This window comes from Drosophila simulans, chromosome 3R (assembly GCF_016746395.2).
Source record: "Drosophila simulans strain w501 chromosome 3R, Prin_Dsim_3.1, whole genome shotgun sequence".
Lineage (NCBI taxonomy): Eukaryota > Metazoa > Arthropoda > Insecta > Diptera > Drosophilidae > Drosophila > Drosophila simulans.
This window is the reverse complement of record NC_052523.2, coordinates 16,393,859-16,411,932: the sequence shown is the minus strand read 5'-3', so window position 1 is coordinate 16,411,932 and position 18,074 is coordinate 16,393,859. Positions and strand designations below refer to the sequence as shown.

Sequence of the window (18,074 nt, the reverse complement as noted above, 5' to 3'; positions counted from 1 at the left end):
TTAATGCATTTTGTTATGTTGGCAACACTGTTGCTGTGACAACGCGGGAAAGAAGAAGCACAATTGAAATGCCAAGCAAACATACAGTTTTCACTCGAAATAAAGGACTTGCTGTCAAGCGATAGAACGGAAAAGCAAGGCATAAGATTCCCCTCAAAACGATACCATGAAACCCGCTGCGATTCCGGCTAGCGAGCGGCGTCTGGCCTTCGTCGCCGAGTGGTTCCATGCAGAGGCTGGAATCATACGCACCTTCCTGATCACCTACTATGTTTCCGACAAGGCCGTGGAAGTGGTGAGGACTGGTAGCCCTAGTTCTTCAAAGAAACACATTTATCCAAGGCCATGTTTTCCCTCAGTTCGACCAGCGAAACAAGCGCACATTTCTGCGACGCACCAAGATCCCGGAGCTGACCCAGCGCGACTTCTTCGTGGGCTCCAAGATCAATGTCTTCGGCCGGCAGTTTGACATTGTGGATTATGCCGACGACACTACGCGGACCAACCTGGCCAAATATCGCAAGAAGTATGCTACTTTTTCGACAGCTATCCATCCACTCGCTAATCTGTAATTCCCATCTCTTTCAGGGGCTTCGTTCTGCTCAAGAACAATATGTGGACGAAGCACCTGGGCAAGTTCCTAAAGACTCTGATCGACAACAAGATTAACATAAACCAGGGCATGATGGTTCAGTTCTCTCCCAAAATGGTAACTCAGTTTCTCTCCGGCAAGGACACGACGGATGTCTCCTCTTCGTGAGTAAAGATGACATGCCAGGGAACACATCTTTAAATTCTCTAAATTCCAGAGTCCTTATGAACGAGCTGCTGGCTGGGCCGGCCATTAGCCTGGAGCTGATTGGCGACAACGTAGTGGAGACCATCAAAGCCTGCGCCCAGTACAAGAGCACAGAGGCGGAAACACCCAGTGTGAAACTGTCGCCCAGTTTGGAGGAGCTGTTTGAAAACGAGGAGATTCGTTATGGATTTTACTACTCTGATAACGACAACGACGTGGACACGGACCTAAAGTTCATATCTGAGGCGAGGCACAGCATAATTAAAGACTGTGTATTCAAGAACACAACACTTGCCATCATTAAGCCGCACAGCATCAAGGATGGTCTACTAGGAGACATAATTTCCGAAATCCTGTCGAATGGCTTTCGGTTGACAGCCATGCGCATGATTCTAATGGCGCGAATCAACTGCGAGGAGTTCTACGAAGTCTACCGCGGCGTGCTGCCCGAGTATATACCCATGGTTGCTCAGTTGGCCAGTGGAGTATGCATGTGCATGGAGATTGCTTGCGTCGATCCCGAAAAGAAAACTGATCGGGAGTTCCGCAACTTCTGCGGACCCATGGACCCGGAGATCGCCAAACTGCTGCGGCCTCACACGCTGCGCGCCAAGTTCGGGAAGTCCAAGGTGCAGAACGCCGTCCACTGCACCGATCTGCCGGATGACTCCAACCTAGAGCTGCAGTATATGTTCAAGATAATCGACTGATCTTAGTTTAGTTTTTATTTGTTTTCAGTTAAATGCATGTTTGCCTGTGCGTTTATCAATAAATTACAAGTGCAATGGAAATACTAGAGCGTAGAAACTTCTCCTAGATGCTCCCGCTACGGCTGGTGCTGGGCACATCCCGGTCATCCGCTTCACTGTCCATCCTCACGTACATCCCGCCCTTGCGCTCCTGCAAAGTGTAATCGAAGGCCAGAAGGGCATAGAGGATGATGCAAACCAGCATTACCACCGCGTAGAAGAAGTACTCGGCCATCTGTGAGCTTAGCATACCCAGCTCGGTGACCAGAACCACGATGAGATTGCCGAAAGCATTATTTAGAAACCAGGCTGCCGTGACCACCGACTTCATAGAGGTCGGCGCTTGGGTGAAGGCGAACTGGAGACCCGGAATGGAAAGCAGTAGTTCGCCCATCATGAGCAGCAGGAACTGCGGCAGTTGCCAAGCTATATTCACTGTTTGGAGCGGGGAATTCTTCGAATAGTTCGGGTTATTAAACGATCAGGTGAGGTATCTTATTATTCCTGCTTACCTTTATTCGTTCCTGCACAGCTCCCGCACAGAAAAAGGCGCCGGCGGAGAAGATCCCACCCACAGTCACACTGTGGAGCGGCTGGAGCTCCCAGTTGAAGTAGCGGCGCAGCAAGGGCACTGTTATATACTGCCACAGCGGGATGAGCATGAACAGAAAGATGGGGCCCACGGCCTTGGCCTGATCCGGTTGGATGGTCACGCCCATTACTGTGGTATTCATCTGAGTGGCCTGGAACGTCCAGCTGGAGTCCTGTTGCGCCAGCAGAGCAAAGTAGAAGGGCAGTGGAATAAACAGTTTGGATATCTAAAAGAAACGAAATTATGAAGTTGAAAGAGTCATCATTATAACCCATGTACAACTGACCCTTAAAACTCTGGACACATCATTGACGAAGCCCATGTCGTAGGCTCCAACTGCATTGTGCAGCCAGTAGTTGGAGCGCTTTGGGGACTTGCGACGTCGCCACTTCTCCACGAGAGCGGTCTTTATGCAGCCGCAGAACTTGAAGAGTATGTTGTCATCGGACAACTTTTCGGACTTGTAGAAACATTTTCCAACCAGAAAGATAACTAATAGCACAAACAGGCATAAATTAGATAAAAATAAGCATTGAAAACTGATATTTACTCACACCAGGCCATCATAAAGGCTGTTCCAAGGGTGCCGAATACGGCTGGATAGCATTCCGCCTTGTCAAAGCACTGCGTGTTAGCCCTAACCAGTGGCGGAAGGATCTTGCTCAGGAAGATTCCAAAATAGTAGACGAAATAGTAGAAGGAGAAGTACTCGGCCAGATGGACGCTCTGCTCCGGCAACCTGAACTGCAGTGCACCCAGCGAGGTGATGCAGGCACGTATCGATCCATTGCCAACGGCGATAAACAGCAGAGCAATGGACACCAGCAAGCTACGAGAAGGAAATGGAATAAGCCTTAACCCTTCATCGTAATCCTGTGCGAGTACTTACACCATCGGAAGACCCATGGCAGGCAGGGATGTGAGTGTGAGCAGCAACCATCCAAAGGCGTAGATAAAACTGAAGCCGGATATCGTGCGCACATTGCCAATATAGCTATCCGCTAAGATGGCCCCAATGATCGGACAGAACTGGCCAAAAAAGTTGAAGATGTGCAGCACCACCGTGGAAAAGCTCTCCGTGAAGTTGAGATCGTCGCGCAGATAGAGTGCGAGTACGGCTGGAATCGAATATACATAATAATCCGTAATCGTGGGTCAGGCTGCAGTCAATCTCGAATTATTGACCATGAAATAAAGGTTGTTGCATTGAGACTTAATTGGAAATTCGTTAAGCCACCTCTTTAATGATGGATGTTCTTTTGAAGATTCATATGAATGGGAAAATTCCAGGAGTTTTAATTAATTATTATTTTTGAAGATTTCCTTATTAGGTAACTGAATGCTTAGGGCTTGTTCCTGCCCATTATTTGCCGATTCCAACCTAATTTTCCATCTTATCTATGCCCCCTATAAAATGCATCATCACAGGTCTTTTGACTGTCAATAAGACCTCCTTGTGTTTATATTTCTGTGCCGCTGATAAGCCTGGTTTCGGAATCTTTCAACCAGACTATGCCGCCGAATGCCCTGACCAAAAATCGATTATCTGCTTTTGGATGGAAATCTGGAAACTTACTGCGAATGCCGTTGGCCGCAAAGGCCTCAAAGAACTTTGTAGCCAGAACGAAGAAGACAGCTCGTGGATACCTGTACTCCATGCGGATGGGCGGTGGAGCAAATCCATAATTGGGCAGGGAACTGCGATGCGGCCGCTTCAACTGGGCCCGTTCTCCTCTAAAGGCGACCCACTCCACGTCCCGTGCATCGCGTTCATAACCCACCTGGCTGAGCTCCGCCAGAGCTGGCAGGGCTGCATGTAATAGGGAGACAGAGGATTACCTGCGCTTCTTGTCTTATCTTATCTAGCTGCAGACTCACTTTCTTCGCTGCCGATTTCCGTAGCGCGAAACATTTTCAACAGCCTGCACGTCTAATCCGACGTAGACCAACTGAACCGGAGAGGGAGCAGAGACCTGGGCCAGTTGTTGACTTGAAAGCGCTTCAGACTGGATCGGGTTACAGAGCTGCGGCTTTTGTGGGTCGTCAGCGGTTGCGTTTGGTGTGCCACAACAAGCTCTATTGTTTTGGACGACGGATTTGTGCCGCGACTGACGACCGCTGCTCGGGGCGGTCCAAGAGCTACTAAAAAGTCTCTTCTCCGCCAGAACAAACAATGAGATAAAGGGCACTCACGACACGATGCTGCCCGATGCAGTTACGATGGAGCGCGGTCTTAAAACTAGGGAGTTAACGCCAACGACACAGGTTATCTGCCACAGCCTGCTGATAAGGAGAAGCCACGCTTGGCGAGGCAAACATAGTCACGGGACCCGGCTCAGCTGACTGGCAGTCTGACCCAGCGGAGATGAGGATGTGGGGGTGCACACAGTCTCGGTCTCGTTTTGTACAATGGATTTTATTAAATTACGCACAAGAAATTACAACTAGAAGTGCTTGGAGTCGAGGCCAGTGGCTGGTTGGGTGGATGACGATCCATCGATGAAATTCGCAATTCCTGCCAAATGAGGGAAACACACGGAACAATGAGGCCAGTGGTTGGCCAGTGGTGCTGATGATGCCCTAGCCCCGGAGCACCTCACACCAGTTTCTTGGCCTCAAAGAAGCTCTTGAGATGACGCATCTGCCAGAAGCCCATGCAAACCAAGACGACGGTCTGGGCCAGCGACCACCAGAGCACTCGGGAGTTGGTGCTCTCGCTGGTGTGACGGAAACGCTCCTCGCGGTAACGCTGGTAGTTCTGCTCCTTGGTGATCTGCTCCACCTGGTCGAGTAGCTGGCGGATACGCAGCTGCAGCTCAGTCAGCTTTTCCTTCTGCGCCACATTGGCGTAGTCAATAGCGTGCTCTCCCACCTGGATGTCCAGGTGAACACGCAGCTGGGCACCACTGAACCACGCTGTGCTGTTCGAGAACATGCAGATGACGTGCTCGCCAGGAGTGTGCGAGGTGAACGAGATGCGGCCCTGTGAGCTGTACACGCGGGACAGCACAATCTTGTCGTCGCTGTCGCGTACCTCCACATGCATTCCGATTCCGGGCGACGAGGGCATGAATCCATTAGAGCGCGGATCATACAGCTCCACCTTGTAGTTAACTGCAGGAGGACAAGTTAGTCGATTGGTAAAACTTCCAAGTTGGCACTAGGCGCTGGCTCACCAATCACAGTTGTCTCGTCGGGAACCTCCTCGATGAAGCACTTGCGCTCCGTCTCCGATATGTGGAAGTACAAGCCGCAGGCGCTGTGCAGGACGCACAGAATCAGGGCCAGGCTGATGAATTGGTCGCGCATTTTCGGCTATTTGCAGTGACTTTTTCGAGTAATTGTTTAATAAAGTTAAGCTCGCCGACACGTCATGAGAAAAAGTGCCAGATCAAAGTCAGAGTGTTTGGCATGAGAGATGGCACCGTGATTGGGCTAGCTCACAGCAACTCACGAAAGTGATTGTTTAATACAAAAAATACAAACGATAAATTAAAATCTGTATTCGAACAGGTGTACATTTGAAAAATAAAAGTTTAAGCCTAATTTTTAAACATTCTAATATATTTTATCTAATAACTAAACATTTTGCGATAGTTATTCTCACGCTATCAGCCTGCAGTTCTCTTTGCCGATATCTTGCTCGAGTGGCAACACCGCAGCAACAGCTGTTTTGACATAAGAATTATTGGTATTTTGCATCGCTTTGGACACACTGATTGATCAGTGTTTTTATTTTTTTGTTTGGTTCTGCATATCTAATAATTTAATAACACATTAATGCAGCCATTTATTGTCATTCGCAACTACACGCAAGATGACGAGCTCAAGTGCCAGGAGCTGGTGCGGGACTACATCATGTCGTTCTCGAATAAGTCCTTTTTTGTCTATTGCTTCCGAGAGGTGAGACATCTTCAGGTGGATCCCCCAACTCCATGAACTGATTTGGTTTCAACTGTTTTCAGATCACCCTGCAGTTCATAGTCATCACGTGGGCCATATTCTTCATATTTCTGGGAGTGCCCCTGCTTTTTTGTGCACTCACTGTCCCAGCTTGCATATTTTGCCTCTTTACCGGCACCTACTTTTCGTTTTACTCCAAGGCAGTGGAGTTGATGAGGGTAAGTGTTACAGCATCGCCAGAAAAGTATCCCAAACTAAGAGAGTTTACTTTCCAGACCAAACCATCGCAGTCGTTGGTGGCCGAGTGCTATGAACCCTTCATATTCCGCTGTTCACCCAAGGAGGCTAGCTACCAGATATTTACCGAGAACTGTCCATACGAGGAGGCATACACGAGGAAATTCCGACGCAGGATTGTAGCCGCCATTAGTGTGAAGAATCACCACGCCGTATACAATGCTGCATGGATCTATCGCTTTGCCATCGATCCCCATTACCCGTGTCAGACAATCATGGAGCCCATGATAAAACTGGTGGTCAAGAACTGCATTAGCGGCGGGTACGCCTCACTGGAGTGCACTATCTCCGAGTGGCAGGAAAGTGAGCGCGACTTTTACGATGATTTTGGGTTCGTTACGCGGCAGATCTACCACAAAAAGATCATCGGCAGCAGTTTGGCAGTGATGAAGACCCAGCTGACCTATGGGTTACGTACCGACGGAGCAGCTCTGCACAAGGAAAACTAGTGCGTTACCAATGGTGCAATATAGATGATAGATAGATGGATTCTGTGGAATCTAGTTCAATATTTACGTATTTATTCTGTGAACTTTACATTCCAGTCACATATTGCGTCCCGAACTCAAATCACACCGAATTATGCCCTTGATGGCGTTTCTTTGTCGATTCGACAATGCTTAAAGCCAGTTTAGCCAATATATAGTAAGCTAATACTCCATAAACATTCCTGCACGTCGACAGACATTAGCCGTTGTCGGCTCGACAAAGAGTAAATTCCGTCTAGGCTTAGGAAGAAACTTTATAATCTCCACACTCGAAGTTTTAATAATTGTAAACACGTTGACACTGCTTTTGTCCTGTTTTATTATCTCTGGTTTATTCTTTGACATATTCTATTTAAATAAATAAATAAAATATTTAGTAATAAATAAAATTTGCGTAATGATTTAGCGTAAATTTGATGCCACACATCTAACGTTTCGCATTTTGCTGTGTGATTCTGCTGTAGGTACATTAATTTCTTATTCTTTGATGCATTTCTCGGTTCTGTAGCCCGGTTACATGGTTGAATTAAGGTGTAATTTGGAAAAAGAGTCCAGTTTATGTTTGCGTTTAAATTGCCATAGCACTGCGTATAAAAAGCCTTCATGCCGGGGACATGCAATGTTTAACTAATTTCATATATCATCTGTCTGTATACACTTCGTTTTTTATTGGGATTTTCTGTTCCATTCATATAGTTGTTCTCAGTTACAATTTTGCGTTAGCGCAACTAATTCTTAAAAAAATAAACAGGAGCGGCCGGCTAGTTGCTCCGCACTGTAAATGTAACTATGTTTTTAAATTTAGTTTAGTTGGTTTCACTTGCATCAACTATTTAAAGCGTGTTTCAAAACTGGCTGTGAAATTAGCATAGTTTCCCGTTTCGTTTTCATTTTATATATTGATTCTCATCTCATCTGCTGTTAAGGTAAATTGAATTCTTTTGGTTTCGTCGCAAACAGCCTCCTCCTCCACTTGGGTTGCTATCCACGCATGCAGCGCCTTCCACTTGCCTCCTAGAAGAGCTTCACCCGCCGCTTCAGCTCGTTGCGTCGCCACTGGGGTAGCCGATAGAACTCCGACCTGGCGCACTGCAAGATGTGCTCGAACTCGATGTCCGACAGATGGCGCTGTGGTGATATGGTGATAGGGAGCGTAATTAGCGTTATGATAAGATAAGTTAAGATGGCTTCATAACTTACCTCTAGGTTACAGCGATCCACGTCCGAGGGCAGACGGTAGTTTGTGATTAGCAGTAGGTGATAGGGATAGATCTTGGCCGGCTCGTGCACCAGCATCGAATGGGACATGTTGGGCAGACTGCGCCGGATGAGTCCGGCCTGCGGATAGTGGTAGGAGAGTGCTCCTGAGTAAGTGCTCGAGGCGGGCAGGTCGCCGCCCATCAGAGCTCGCCTATCGCCCTCGGTGATTGAGTCCACAGATGCTGCCAGAGGAGAATCCTGTTATTTTTTTGCCGAGCCGGGTTTTCAAAATATATTTCACTCACCCTCCGATTTGCCGCAGCTCAAATCTGTGCTGTGGGTCTTGTCGCCAAGTCCTCCATAGGAGAAGTCCTGTTTTCGAAAAGGGCATGGGATTAGTTTTCTGATTCGATCAAATTGAGGGACACATGCAACAATAATAAACCAAAAACCAGTGCAAAGTTACAGGTGATACCAACGGGCATCCAAACACAAGACGGGGACTCAAAGGACTCTACGGCATAGCAACAACGAAAGCGGTCTTACAGTGGCACCATGCATCGTGGCCGCAGCGGATGTGGTGGAGCTGAATGTGTGGGAGCGTGGTGCTAGCCCGTATCCTGGCTTGGGCACATGGCGCAGCGCACTCACCACTGAGCAGATGTGGATGTAGATGTACATGTTGATGGTGTGATCAAGTGATGTTGATGTTCATGATGCAAATGTTCGAGTTTCAGTTGGTCAAGTGTGGATGGGTGTTAGTTTTTTGAGTCATTTGTTGGTGTCAGGGCAACAATAGCAAACACATAGATGTTAGGAGTGGCGCAGGATGGGTGGATGGGTGGATGGGGGATTAAGACACGCAATGAAGCAGCAGACCAACCAGTTGAGACATATGCGAAACAGTTGTTAGTTCATCCAGGTGAGCAAACCAGTGGCGGCGGCATTGGAAAGTGAGAGAAACAAGAAACAAATACCGTCGTAACTATTTTGGGATTACATATAGGCGGATAGGTTCGAGTGGTAGTGGGTAAGCTAGAAGCTACATAACCGACAGCCCGGCACCAAGGATATAATCTGATCTGATCGGATCGGATCGGATCGGATGTGATCTAAGCCGATCTGAGCAACAGGCAGCACTTACGGAGCTGAAGCCATTGCGTATATAGGGCAGAGTCGTCGTTTTGAATCCGTATCCGGGCTTGGGCGGCGATCGGTAGGAATGTATGGCTATAAACGTAAGTGGGCTAATATATAATATCGGTATCGAATCGCTGTTCGCCTGAAAATCGAAACTAGGTCTATGCTCTCTAGAGGATTACCATTGTAGCTGGGCGCGTTTCCCAGCGATTTGCCAAGCGAGCCCCGGTAGCTGGTGGAGCGATCGAACATCTCGTCCTCGTAGAAGGGCTTCTGGTGGTCCAGATTGCGCGAGGGCGAGGCTCCAATGGGCGATTCGTATCTGTATAATCAAGATGTCATAGGATTAGGATTTTAGCACGAACTAAAAGATACATTTTTCAATTTACTTATAACGATCAATATCTTACCTCAATTTGTAGACTGGCTCCTTGGAAGCGGAGGGCGTCCTGGATGCGTTGCGCGGATCCAAATTGTTCTGCTTCCACTTCCTGTACTTGGCGTGCTCCTTGAGGTCCTTGGCAATCGCCGATCCGATGCCCGAGTTCAGCTTTTCCAGCTGTTCGGCTTCACGTTGAAGGCGTCTGTATTTTTGGGAAGAGATTTAATAGGATCGAAGCATGATGTACATGAGATTCCAATACTCACTGCTGTTCCTCGCCATTCTTGACCTTGCCATTCGGCTTGCCATTCTCCACATTCTCGTCCTCATCGTCGGAGGCGGGCACTCCCTTGTAGGTATCACTGTACCGCCGCCTACGCTCCGGATCCGTGTAGGGATAAGGCGGAGCGGGGAAGTCATCCCGCTCGATCTTGGGCTGCTCACCTGGCGGCGGCTTCTTGGCGGCCGGATAGTGAGACAGTTCAATCGGCTCCTCGTTGTTCATGCCAGGACTCTTGGGACGCGGCGTCTCCGAGCGGATGGCGTCCACCAGCACCTTCATGGCGCTGCGGGTCCGCGAGTGGGGACGTGACGGCGGACGGCTGCCGGCCACGGATCCCGCATTGCTGGCGGTGGTCGCGTATGAGGAGGGCCGGTGGAAGTGCGGCGACAGCGGCGTCTTGTCATACGGATCGATCGGCTTGCGCAGATAGTGCGGCGCATCCGTCAGATAGCTGTAGGTGTAGATGCGCGAGATGTCCTCGGCATTGGGTCGCCCGTACTCCCGGAGTATCAGACCAGGACTGACCGTTCGGTAGTGCTGTAAATTAAGTGGGATTAGTCCTGCGCTCTCATTTCAAGGCTCAAATACATGCAGTGCCGTGTGTTTTTCTTTTGGGTTTTAGTATTTTCAAAAACGATGGCAGAAAATGAGGGGAAATCATAAAGTAAAATCATAAAACAAACCTTGCGGCTAGAGGAATAAAGTGAACCATTAAAGCTCGGAGTTCTGGAGCGGATGTACTGAAAACGAACGAAAAAATAAAAACGCAAGCTCAAAACAACTAAAATGCAAGTAACTGAAATTATAAAATCATAAGTGCTGTGTTTAGGTGCAAAAGGGGGTGGTAAATTGAGATGGGTGATATTTCAGGATGCCTATATAAATATAGTATATAAGGAAGTTCCAAAATATCACCCATTCCAGTATGAAATTTGCTTTAAAATGCGTGTGCCTTTCGTGAATTTTGCAGCATTCAAATTAGTTGCAAGCTCAGCAACTCGAGATTGGAGTCTCGAGGATTATATCTCAGTAGCAGCGGCTATCATCTGGAGATCCGACTACCTACCATCTCGCTAAGGGCACTGGAGCTCATCCGGTCGCATTCGGTGTCTGTGAAGTTGCCATTGGAGGCACCTCCGACCACCGAGGTAGTGCCTCCGCCGCCGTTCAAGATTATGCCGGACTCGGAAGGACCCGGACCACATCGCGGATGCCAGATGGCACTGCCCTGCAGGTACATCTCCTCGCCGTCGCCGAAGGGATCGCCGCACTTTGTGCAGCGGGCACAGGTCGGATGGAAGTGGTGGTTGTCGCCCGCCTGGAGCACCTTGCCGCTGATGAAACGGCTGCAGTAGGCGCACTTCACCCCGAATCCCTTCTGATAGCACTTCTCGCAGTAGGGCACCGCGTCCTTGCCCATGTACTCCCCATTGAGCACCGCCTGGCAGGCCTTGCACCGGAAACAGGAGACGTGCCACTGCCGGTCCAACGCCACCAGTGCCTGGCCCTCCTTCAGCAGCTCCCCACAGCCGGCACAGTCATTGGGATCGTAGTCCTCCTTGAGGTGCGCCTTGTGGGAGATCACCCCGCCGTGCTGCTGGTGGGCAGTGGCCCTCGTTGGACTCTCCGCCGGAGGAGCTGGAGAGGAGACGCCTCCACTTGTCGCCTGGCGACTGGGCGACACTGGAGCACCCGTGACGCACTGCTCGCAAAGCACCTCCTTTCCGGTGTTGGTCACCTGTGTGGAGGCATATGTGATTAGTTACTTATCACTCGATCTGTGGAGCACTTCAGCTCACCTTACTGCCCGACTTGAAGGGCTGCTGGCACTTGGAGCAGGTGAAGCACTTCTGGTGATAGGTCTTGCCCATGGTGCTGACCACCTCGCCCTCCACGTACTGCTGGCAATTCGCGCACTTGGTGCCGTACAGCCGCTGGTAGTCCGGTATGCAGTAGTAGGCGTTGTCCTTTGTGAAGAATCCGCCGGTGGCCAGGGACTTCTTGCACTGGCAGCACTGGAAGCAGGCCTTGTGGAAGTGGTTGTCCGCCACGCGGAGCACCTCGCCGGAGCACTTTTTCGTGCATTTCGCACAGTAGATTTTTTGTTTACCTGTTCGCGGGGAGAGGGGCGAAAATGAAGGGAGATCTACGGTTAGCAGAGCCTGGCATTCAATTCATTCAATCAGTACTATCGCCAGATTACGTATACGCAGTGTTGCGCTGATGTCATATGCATGTGATGCGATAATACCCCAACCTTGCCCCGTTTTACCGAGCTCAGTTCGAAGCTCCGTTCCCAATGTGCTAGGGTATATCGTTCTGGTCTTGTCTGCTTGTGGATGTTTCGGAATGGATATATATATTAATATATACATCACTACTTATCGTATATCGTATGTTGCGAGATTCGTTGTATTGTATGTGTGTGTGTTGTTTCCCCCACACTCGTGTGCCTATGTAAGCACTTGTATTGACAGTCTCAACCAGGCCAACTCTTCTACACACCCCGACCTGGCCGTAAGTCGTTCGTAGCCGTCGTCTCAGACGTGACTCATGCGCCTGGCAAGCCATTAATCTTATCATTGATAAGGCCAAGGGCAGATATTTTCCTTATACATAGACAACACACACTGCTCGTTAATGTACATACACACAAGTGTGGAACAGGTTAAATAGATCGGTGACTGGGGGCACCCAATTTTGCATATGTCCATGGGGGTAGCATGCACATATGTACATAGTGTGGGAAATATGCCAGCAAGTTGGAAAATAAACTGCAAGGTAGAAGATAACTGCATTCATAAGGAATTACTTGGAATGCGAAAGGGGCGCCAAAACTGCAACCCTTTGAGAATCACCGAAAGTAAAGCGACTTCTGGGAAGAGTCTGTCGTATGGAAACTTTAGATACGGTAGCTTTATCACCTGTTGAATCAATAAGCTGAGCAGACTCAGATATTTGCTATCTGATCATTTGTATCTGGTTCAGGAGTTATATATATATTCCCATATACCATGAGTTAGCTTGCCAGCGCATAGTGTTCCTTATTGGAAGATCAGTCGTGAAGGGAACTTGGAGCTGGGAACTCGGCACCATGACGGCTGAACGCATCGAAACTAATTGTTGGCCATGACTGATGTGCTGATCTGTTCTGGCGGCTTTCTTGTCCGCCGGAGGCAGTCGGCGGCAGAAGTCTGCGGTTGAATACACAGCGGAACATCCCAGCCACACAGCGGCTAAAAGCAGCCGCTTGCAGTGCATAACAAGAGTATAGATACATATGCATACATATGCATATATGGATAAATATGTATATATGTACATATGTACATATGTATATAAGAGCGACCGCATTGTATCGCGCTGTCTGAACATTTTCCACCATCTCACTGCTGTTTTTTCAGACCTTTTGGTTTTTTTTTATTTTCCCCCATTTAGTCGGCAGTTGTTGCTTTTTCATATTTGGGTTGCTTCCAAAATAGAAATTATTGATAAGCCCGTAGCTCAGGTTCATGTGTGCCGTTATAGCTTGTTCTACACTAGTGACGTATGACTGTGCTCTAACGGTATCAGCCATTATCTTGTATTTAATTGTTTATAGCATTCTCTTAATGTTTCTTATATAGGGAGAACTAATCAAGAACTTCTAATTGTGTGACTAGAATAAGTCAGAATAAGTAGCTTTCTAGACTCAGCAAAAAGTGTATAAGCTTCAATTGGATGTAGATTCAAATGTGCTAAGTGATAAGAAGAAAACTAAGAATTATATAGAATTTAGAGAGAGCAACGTTCTAGCTGTTCTTTCCACTGTTTATTTTGAATTTAAAACCAATACTATTACCTGATATACACGATCAATCTACCAAGTTACCAACACAACGCAATTTGGCGAGATTAGTACATACACAAATTCAAGAATGAATATTTATTTGTGCGGTGACGCCACCGAAATTTTTCACAGTCGGCGGTCCAGTTGGAATGACAGACGACCTGATAATACAAACTCAGATACAGATACACCGGCTCAGATACAGATACAGACAGATACGGATACATGTGTATATTGTTCGCCAGAGAGCGGGCTTTCGTCACCAACTTGGACTTCCGTCCCACAGTTTGTTTAAAGTTCGTGTACGTGCTCTGCTCGATTTAATTAATTTCATTATGTTTCGCTGACTGTCTGCCTTGTTTATTATTATGCAATCACACACATTTTGTTCCACAATTTGCATATTGATTTTGGCGTTTTGTTTATTGGCTTTTCAGCGCTTCACCCCCCCTTTCATTAGCGATCACCCGCTAATTGGCAAACAAAACCAGCGAAAATTACATTTTCATGCAACAGAGAGCCGGCAAAACGGCGACTTTGCCTCATCCACCAAGTTAGTACAATAAAAGTTTGAGCGCACATTTTCAGTGCTGTTTTATTGTAATTGCGCAGAGCGATTTTAGTGACGATGATGTCATCGTCATCGTCGGCAATGTGGAGCTGTGGAGTTGTGCGATTGGCACTGCCAGTATTTGCCACAACTGCGGACCGCAAACAAACTGGTTGCTTGGGCTGCTCGAATTTGAAATATGTACAAACAAACAATACGAAAATTCGGCACGAAACATATACACACGGAGTATAGTACAATAAAAAAAACCCGTCCGGCTGCCAGGGGGCAAGTCCAAGGTTACAGTCGCACTCTCCGACCAGACCCCATCGATTCGATGTGGAGGGGTCAAGCTGCAGGGCAGCGAAAATATTTTAATTAATTTCAGCCGCGCCCAAAATGCCACAGCGACCCTAACCTTAAACGAACAAATCGAAACTAAACCCTAAAACATTAAAGAGGGTCATAAACCTGCACGCAGAACAACGATTCCAAATTCGTTATATTTTCAATATATTAGGAGATCTCTTTGAGATTCCAACAAGCGGATATCATGCCAGCTTAAATAAAATATTTATATTACTATAACAATTTGGCATTGAAATTAAATAAACGAGAAAATGTGTATTAACGTTAATTATCTTGAAATGGTGTGAATTTCAAAACTTTTCCTCTATTCACATTATTTCCCGTGCACAGAAAATTGCAAATTAAAGCTAGAGGCAGGAGAAGCGACCTTCGTCACTAGCACGACATGCACTCAAGAGCGCGCGGTGCCAATTCAGGCGGAGCAAGTGCGTCAAATCCTTGACTGACTGCGGGCAGGATAATGTCGAGGACAATGCAGGTCAAGGCGACGGGCGGAAGCAGGTGAAACGCCACTCCAGCTGCTGGCTGGCAGACAATAAATAAGCCCGAAAGCAAACATCGCTCTCTTGTGCATTCCACGCCCACGACAGCGATTCACCCACGAATGGTTCTGTTTGTACGCACAAACATTTCTAGTTTTGGAAGAGCAACAACATAATATACACAAATGATTATTTGGCAAGGCGAAGCAACAGCAGCGGTCACATAAATAGGAAGCTTACTTTTGTACGTACATATGTACATAAATAGGGGGTTCAGTTGCGAATGTAAACACTGAAGGAAGGTGGAAAGTTTAGATTTGTTTGGCAAATAAATATATAATATCCTCCTTTTTTTCATCTTCAGTTGGTATTTCTTGACCGCTGCTATACACAAATACGCGTTGGTTTCTTTCACGAATTACTCATCCAATTCATCCATCCATTCAAATGCTTCGCAAGTGTTTTTTTTATGCTGTGCTACCTGACGCACATGTATTTTTAAAAAAAAATTTAGAGTTTTCGGTGCGCTCCGGTCGATTTGAAAGTGCTTCCTGTATGCTTATTAGACGAAAAGTGAAAAGAGCACCCCACACAAGTGCAGCTGATGACGCTGCAGCTACGAAAATAGCATTCAATTAGACAAGTGAAGGGATTATAGGGGGTGGGAGGGGCTGAGAAGGGGGCGGAAAGTGGGAAAATGAGTGGGGGGATTGGGGCACGACACAAGAGGAGATGCCACTTTCTATGCAAGTGCTCTGACCTATATAACCCCGCCTGGGAAACGCCAACGAAACACCACGAAATGCACGCCGGAGACGAACAAATCAACGGCGAAATAAATGAGAAAAATTCCACTAAATGAATGAGGGAGGGGAGGATGGTGGGTGGCTGGAGATCGGGGATTGGGGACTGGGGTCTGGGGAATGGGGCTCGTTCGCCCCTTTCGCTTTCATTTGAGCACGGGCACAGCGGCAGCGCAGTCAAACGAAAAAGGAAACCCAGTGGAAGTCAATGCTCTTGTCATGAGTTCATGTCGAGCAGTTGCTGCCGCCTTTGCCGGAGTCGGAGATTCGGATGGCTATTGTTAAGCCTTTTGCGGCGGGCGACTCGACGTTATGGGGTACACATCGACGACCACTTCCACATCCACGTCCACATCCCCATCCTCACCAAGTCCAAGTCAATTAGGCATTTTAGGCACGCATGCAACTACTTGTAGACGGGATGAATGATGCACTTGGAGAAATGGCCAATATCCATTCCACTATTACAAGCCTATCCCACCAAAAAGGAATGTGTGCTATAGGGATTAACAATTCCACGATTGGCTGTTTTCCATATGATAGATTTGTATTCACTACTATTTACATTTTTTTAGTTTTCAAAATAACCAAACATTTGAGTAAGCCATCAAGTGATTTGTGCCAATTTGAGATCTCTTCTTAAAGCCTCAAAAAGTGTGCAATAACGATGAATGGATAAGATTCAACTTGGGATAGCTGTAACCATTCTTCATTCCCACACACTGAAAACAAGCCCCTTTTTTAGGGCAGTGCATGCATATGAACTCAATTAGGGCCAGTAGCGGAGTAGCCGGGTAATTAATCATTGACAACCCAAGTACACGTCTCGAATAGCGGTATACGAAAGCCCTTTGCAGCGGGACAACTCGAGAATGGAAGGCGGAAAATGTAGGAATCCGACGCCAAAAGGCAGGCCCATTCCCATTCCCATTCCCATTCTCATTCCCATTCACATGCACATCGAACGGTTTCGGTTTGGCAGGCTTACAGGTTTAGGTTTGCGAGTTATTCGAGAGCGGCTCTCACGGCGGGACGCCCTAACGGTATCGTGTGTAATTGCAGTTGCACAAGCACTTTGAGGTTTATTCGGTCAGGTTTTCAGCTCCCTCCACCGACGACATCACCCCAATTCAGGCCGAAAAGTGTTATGAAGTTAAAAAGTAAAGAAGCGAACACGAAACTTGTTCTTACAACAACACTGACGTCATCCCAGCTGAGAAATTAAAATAGGGAGTGGACGTGGACTACAATCATATGCGAGTGGGGCAGTGTTGGTGAGAGCGATCCGACTCTCAGCTGGCCAGTATTGATTGATGATGACCCACCGGCAGTGGTTGAGCAAGGAGCGGGAAAGGGGAAGGGGAAGAGGGAACGTGCGAGAGACCACCTGAGCTACTATCCCTCTCCCCTCTCGCCATGTGAACCACTCCTACGATGCGATAAGGCCGATAATGCCATAATGCTGGTATCGCACCACCCACCACCCCCTTTCGATAACTTTGCGCAGACACACACACGCACACACACACACCTTAATCAAAGAGAGAGACAGTATCTGTGTTTGTCGGCAGATAACTTACCCATGGCGAGATACTATATACTGCTATGCTCTTCGCTTTTTCGCCTGCAAAACGGGGGAGGGAATCACGCACACTAGAACAGAGAGACACACACGGGGAAAGCACAAATACTCGCGCACAGGTCACCACTACTTCCTCTTCACTTCACTAACAAAATTTTTCTTCTGCTAAGATTTTTTCTATTTGTATCTTTCGCCGTATGCATTCGCAATCTGCGTAGCACGATTGTTAGACTGTGAACGTGTGTGAGTCTGGATAGAAGTGTGGTTAATAATGCGTTTGCAGCTCGAATGATGAAAATGCGATTTGCTTTTGGTGTAGTCTCGCACTTTCAATTTGCCGACAAAGATCACAGCGGAAAATGGTGGCCTTTTTGAAATGCCTGAAAGTCTGATTCTCAAATCGGAGCTGCGACCAGCAAAAAAAACACCGCACCGCACCAGCAACGAAACCGACGGCAGCAAAAAGACGACTAAGTATCTGAGAGATACGGCTCGGACGGCAAAAACATCGTGCTCCGAATAATACACTAAAATTAACCCAAAAGATACGTTTCGTATTGAAGTAACGGAAGGGTGGTAAACGTGGCTACAATTGGAAAGGTGGGGAGCTCGGCTGTGGAAGAGCA

General features: G+C 47.5%; 5 protein-coding genes across 12 annotated transcripts; 2 read left to right on the top strand and 3 right to left on the bottom strand.

The window, feature by feature from the left end:
- Nucleotides 1–31: 31 nt before the first annotated feature.
- On the top strand, nucleotides 32–1,590 carry LOC6728747 (nucleoside diphosphate kinase 7). The gene is made up of 4 exons (XM_002104046.4): nucleotides 32–295; nucleotides 360–526; nucleotides 589–756; nucleotides 810–1,590. Exons 1-4 carry the CDS (start codon nucleotides 167–169, stop codon nucleotides 1,507–1,509), a joined length of 1,164 nt encoding a protein of 387 aa, XP_002104082.1. The 5' UTR covers nucleotides 32–166; the 3' UTR covers nucleotides 1,510–1,590.
- On the bottom strand, nucleotides 1,507–4,415 carry LOC6728746 (peptide transporter family 1). Its single transcript, XM_016177104.2, has 7 exons — nucleotides 4,019–4,415; nucleotides 3,717–3,950; nucleotides 3,030–3,258; nucleotides 2,695–2,969; nucleotides 2,427–2,632; nucleotides 2,061–2,366; nucleotides 1,507–2,002 (listed from the first exon to the last, which is right to left on the bottom strand). Exons 1-7 carry the CDS (start codon nucleotides 4,050–4,052, stop codon nucleotides 1,613–1,615), a joined length of 1,674 nt encoding a protein of 557 aa, XP_016035419.1. The 5' UTR covers nucleotides 4,053–4,415; the 3' UTR covers nucleotides 1,507–1,612.
- A 120-nt stretch (nucleotides 4,416–4,535) lies between these two features.
- LOC6728745 (transmembrane emp24 domain-containing protein eca) lies at nucleotides 4,536–5,570 on the bottom strand. Its single transcript, XM_002104044.4, has 2 exons — nucleotides 5,317–5,570; nucleotides 4,536–5,254 (listed from the first exon to the last, which is right to left on the bottom strand). The coding sequence occupies exons 1-2, from the start codon at nucleotides 5,447–5,449 to the stop codon at nucleotides 4,737–4,739; spliced, it is 651 nt and encodes a 216-aa protein (XP_002104080.1). The 5' UTR covers nucleotides 5,450–5,570; the 3' UTR covers nucleotides 4,536–4,736.
- A 245-nt stretch (nucleotides 5,571–5,815) lies between these two features.
- Nucleotides 5,816–7,226, top strand: LOC6728744. Its single transcript, XM_002104043.4, has 3 exons — nucleotides 5,816–6,043; nucleotides 6,106–6,261; nucleotides 6,319–7,226. The coding sequence occupies exons 1-3, from the start codon at nucleotides 5,921–5,923 to the stop codon at nucleotides 6,787–6,789; spliced, it is 750 nt and encodes a 249-aa protein (XP_002104079.2). The 5' UTR covers nucleotides 5,816–5,920; the 3' UTR covers nucleotides 6,790–7,226.
- On the bottom strand, nucleotides 7,130–17,946 carry LOC6728743 (actin-binding LIM protein 3). Of its 8 annotated transcripts, none has more exons than XM_016177096.3 (11): nucleotides 17,447–17,946; nucleotides 11,633–11,943; nucleotides 10,900–11,571; nucleotides 10,517–10,573; nucleotides 9,817–10,370; nucleotides 9,579–9,752; nucleotides 9,351–9,490; nucleotides 8,575–8,681; nucleotides 8,334–8,400; nucleotides 8,029–8,270; nucleotides 7,130–7,956 (listed from the first exon to the last, which is right to left on the bottom strand). In XM_016177096.3, exons 1-11 carry the CDS (start codon nucleotides 17,448–17,450, stop codon nucleotides 7,843–7,845), a joined length of 2,442 nt encoding a protein of 813 aa, XP_016035411.1. In that variant the 5' UTR covers nucleotides 17,451–17,946; the 3' UTR covers nucleotides 7,130–7,842. The 8 variants fall into 8 exon arrangements, with proteins under 8 accessions (XP_016035411.1, XP_016035415.1, XP_002104078.1 ...); XM_016177100.3 differs by lacking the exon at nucleotides 17,447–17,946 and adding an exon at nucleotides 12,106–12,276; XM_002104042.4 differs by lacking the exons at nucleotides 8,575–8,681; nucleotides 17,447–17,946 and adding exons at nucleotides 9,173–9,258; nucleotides 12,106–12,272.
- Between the last annotated feature and the right edge of the window lie 128 nt (nucleotides 17,947–18,074).

What these genes read in the sequence shown, in the direction of transcription:
- LOC6728747 (XM_002104046.4), top strand. Translation starts at nt 167, where the DNA reads ATGAAACCCGCTGCGATTCCGGCTAGCGAGCGGCGTCTGGCCTTCGTC. An exon ending in CCGACAAGGCCGTGGAAGTG is followed by an intron (nt 296 to 359) that starts GTGAGGACTGGT and finishes GTTTTCCCTCAG; the next exon opens with TTCGACCAGCGAAACAAGCG. An exon ending in ACGACGGATGTCTCCTCTTC is followed by an intron (nt 757 to 809) that starts GTGAGTAAAGAT and finishes TCTAAATTCCAG; the next exon opens with AGTCCTTATGAACGAGCTGC.
- LOC6728746 (XM_016177104.2), bottom strand. Translation starts at nt 4,052, where the DNA reads ATGTTTCGCGCTACGGAAATCGGCAGCGAAGAAA. An exon ending in GCCATGGGTCTTCCGATGGT is followed by an intron (nt 2,970 to 3,029) that starts GTAAGTACTCGC and finishes TCCTTCTCGTAG; the next exon opens with CTTGCTGGTGTCCATTGCTC. An exon ending in CTGTGCAGGAACGAATAAAG is followed by an intron (nt 2,003 to 2,060) that starts GTAAGCAGGAAT and finishes AACTATTCGAAG; the next exon opens with AATTCCCCGCTCCAAACAGT.
- LOC6728745 (XM_002104044.4), bottom strand. Translation starts at nt 5,449, where the DNA reads ATGCGCGACCAATTCATCAGCCTGGCCCTGATTCTGTGCGTCCTGCAC. An exon ending in CGACGAGACAACTGTGATTG is followed by an intron (nt 5,255 to 5,316) that starts GTGAGCCAGCGC and finishes GTCCTCCTGCAG; the next exon opens with TTAACTACAAGGTGGAGCTG.
- LOC6728744 (XM_002104043.4), top strand. Translation starts at nt 5,921, where the DNA reads ATGCAGCCATTTATTGTCATTCGCAACTACACGCAAGATGACGAGCTC. An exon ending in TTGTCTATTGCTTCCGAGAG is followed by an intron (nt 6,044 to 6,105) that starts GTGAGACATCTT and finishes AACTGTTTTCAG; the next exon opens with ATCACCCTGCAGTTCATAGT. An exon ending in AGGCAGTGGAGTTGATGAGG is followed by an intron (nt 6,262 to 6,318) that starts GTAAGTGTTACA and finishes TTTACTTTCCAG; the next exon opens with ACCAAACCATCGCAGTCGTT.
- LOC6728743 (XM_016177100.3), bottom strand. Translation starts at nt 12,208, where the DNA reads ATGTATATATTAATATATATATCCATTCCGAAACATCCACAAGCAGAC. An exon ending in AAACGCGCCCAGCTACAATG is followed by an intron (nt 8,682 to 9,350) that starts GTAATCCTCTAG and finishes ACATCTGCTCAG; the next exon opens with TGGTGAGTGCGCTGCGCCAT. An exon ending in GAGCTGCGGCAAATCGGAGG is followed by an intron (nt 8,271 to 8,333) that starts GTGAGTGAAATA and finishes CTCCTCTGGCAG; the next exon opens with CATCTGTGGACTCAATCACC.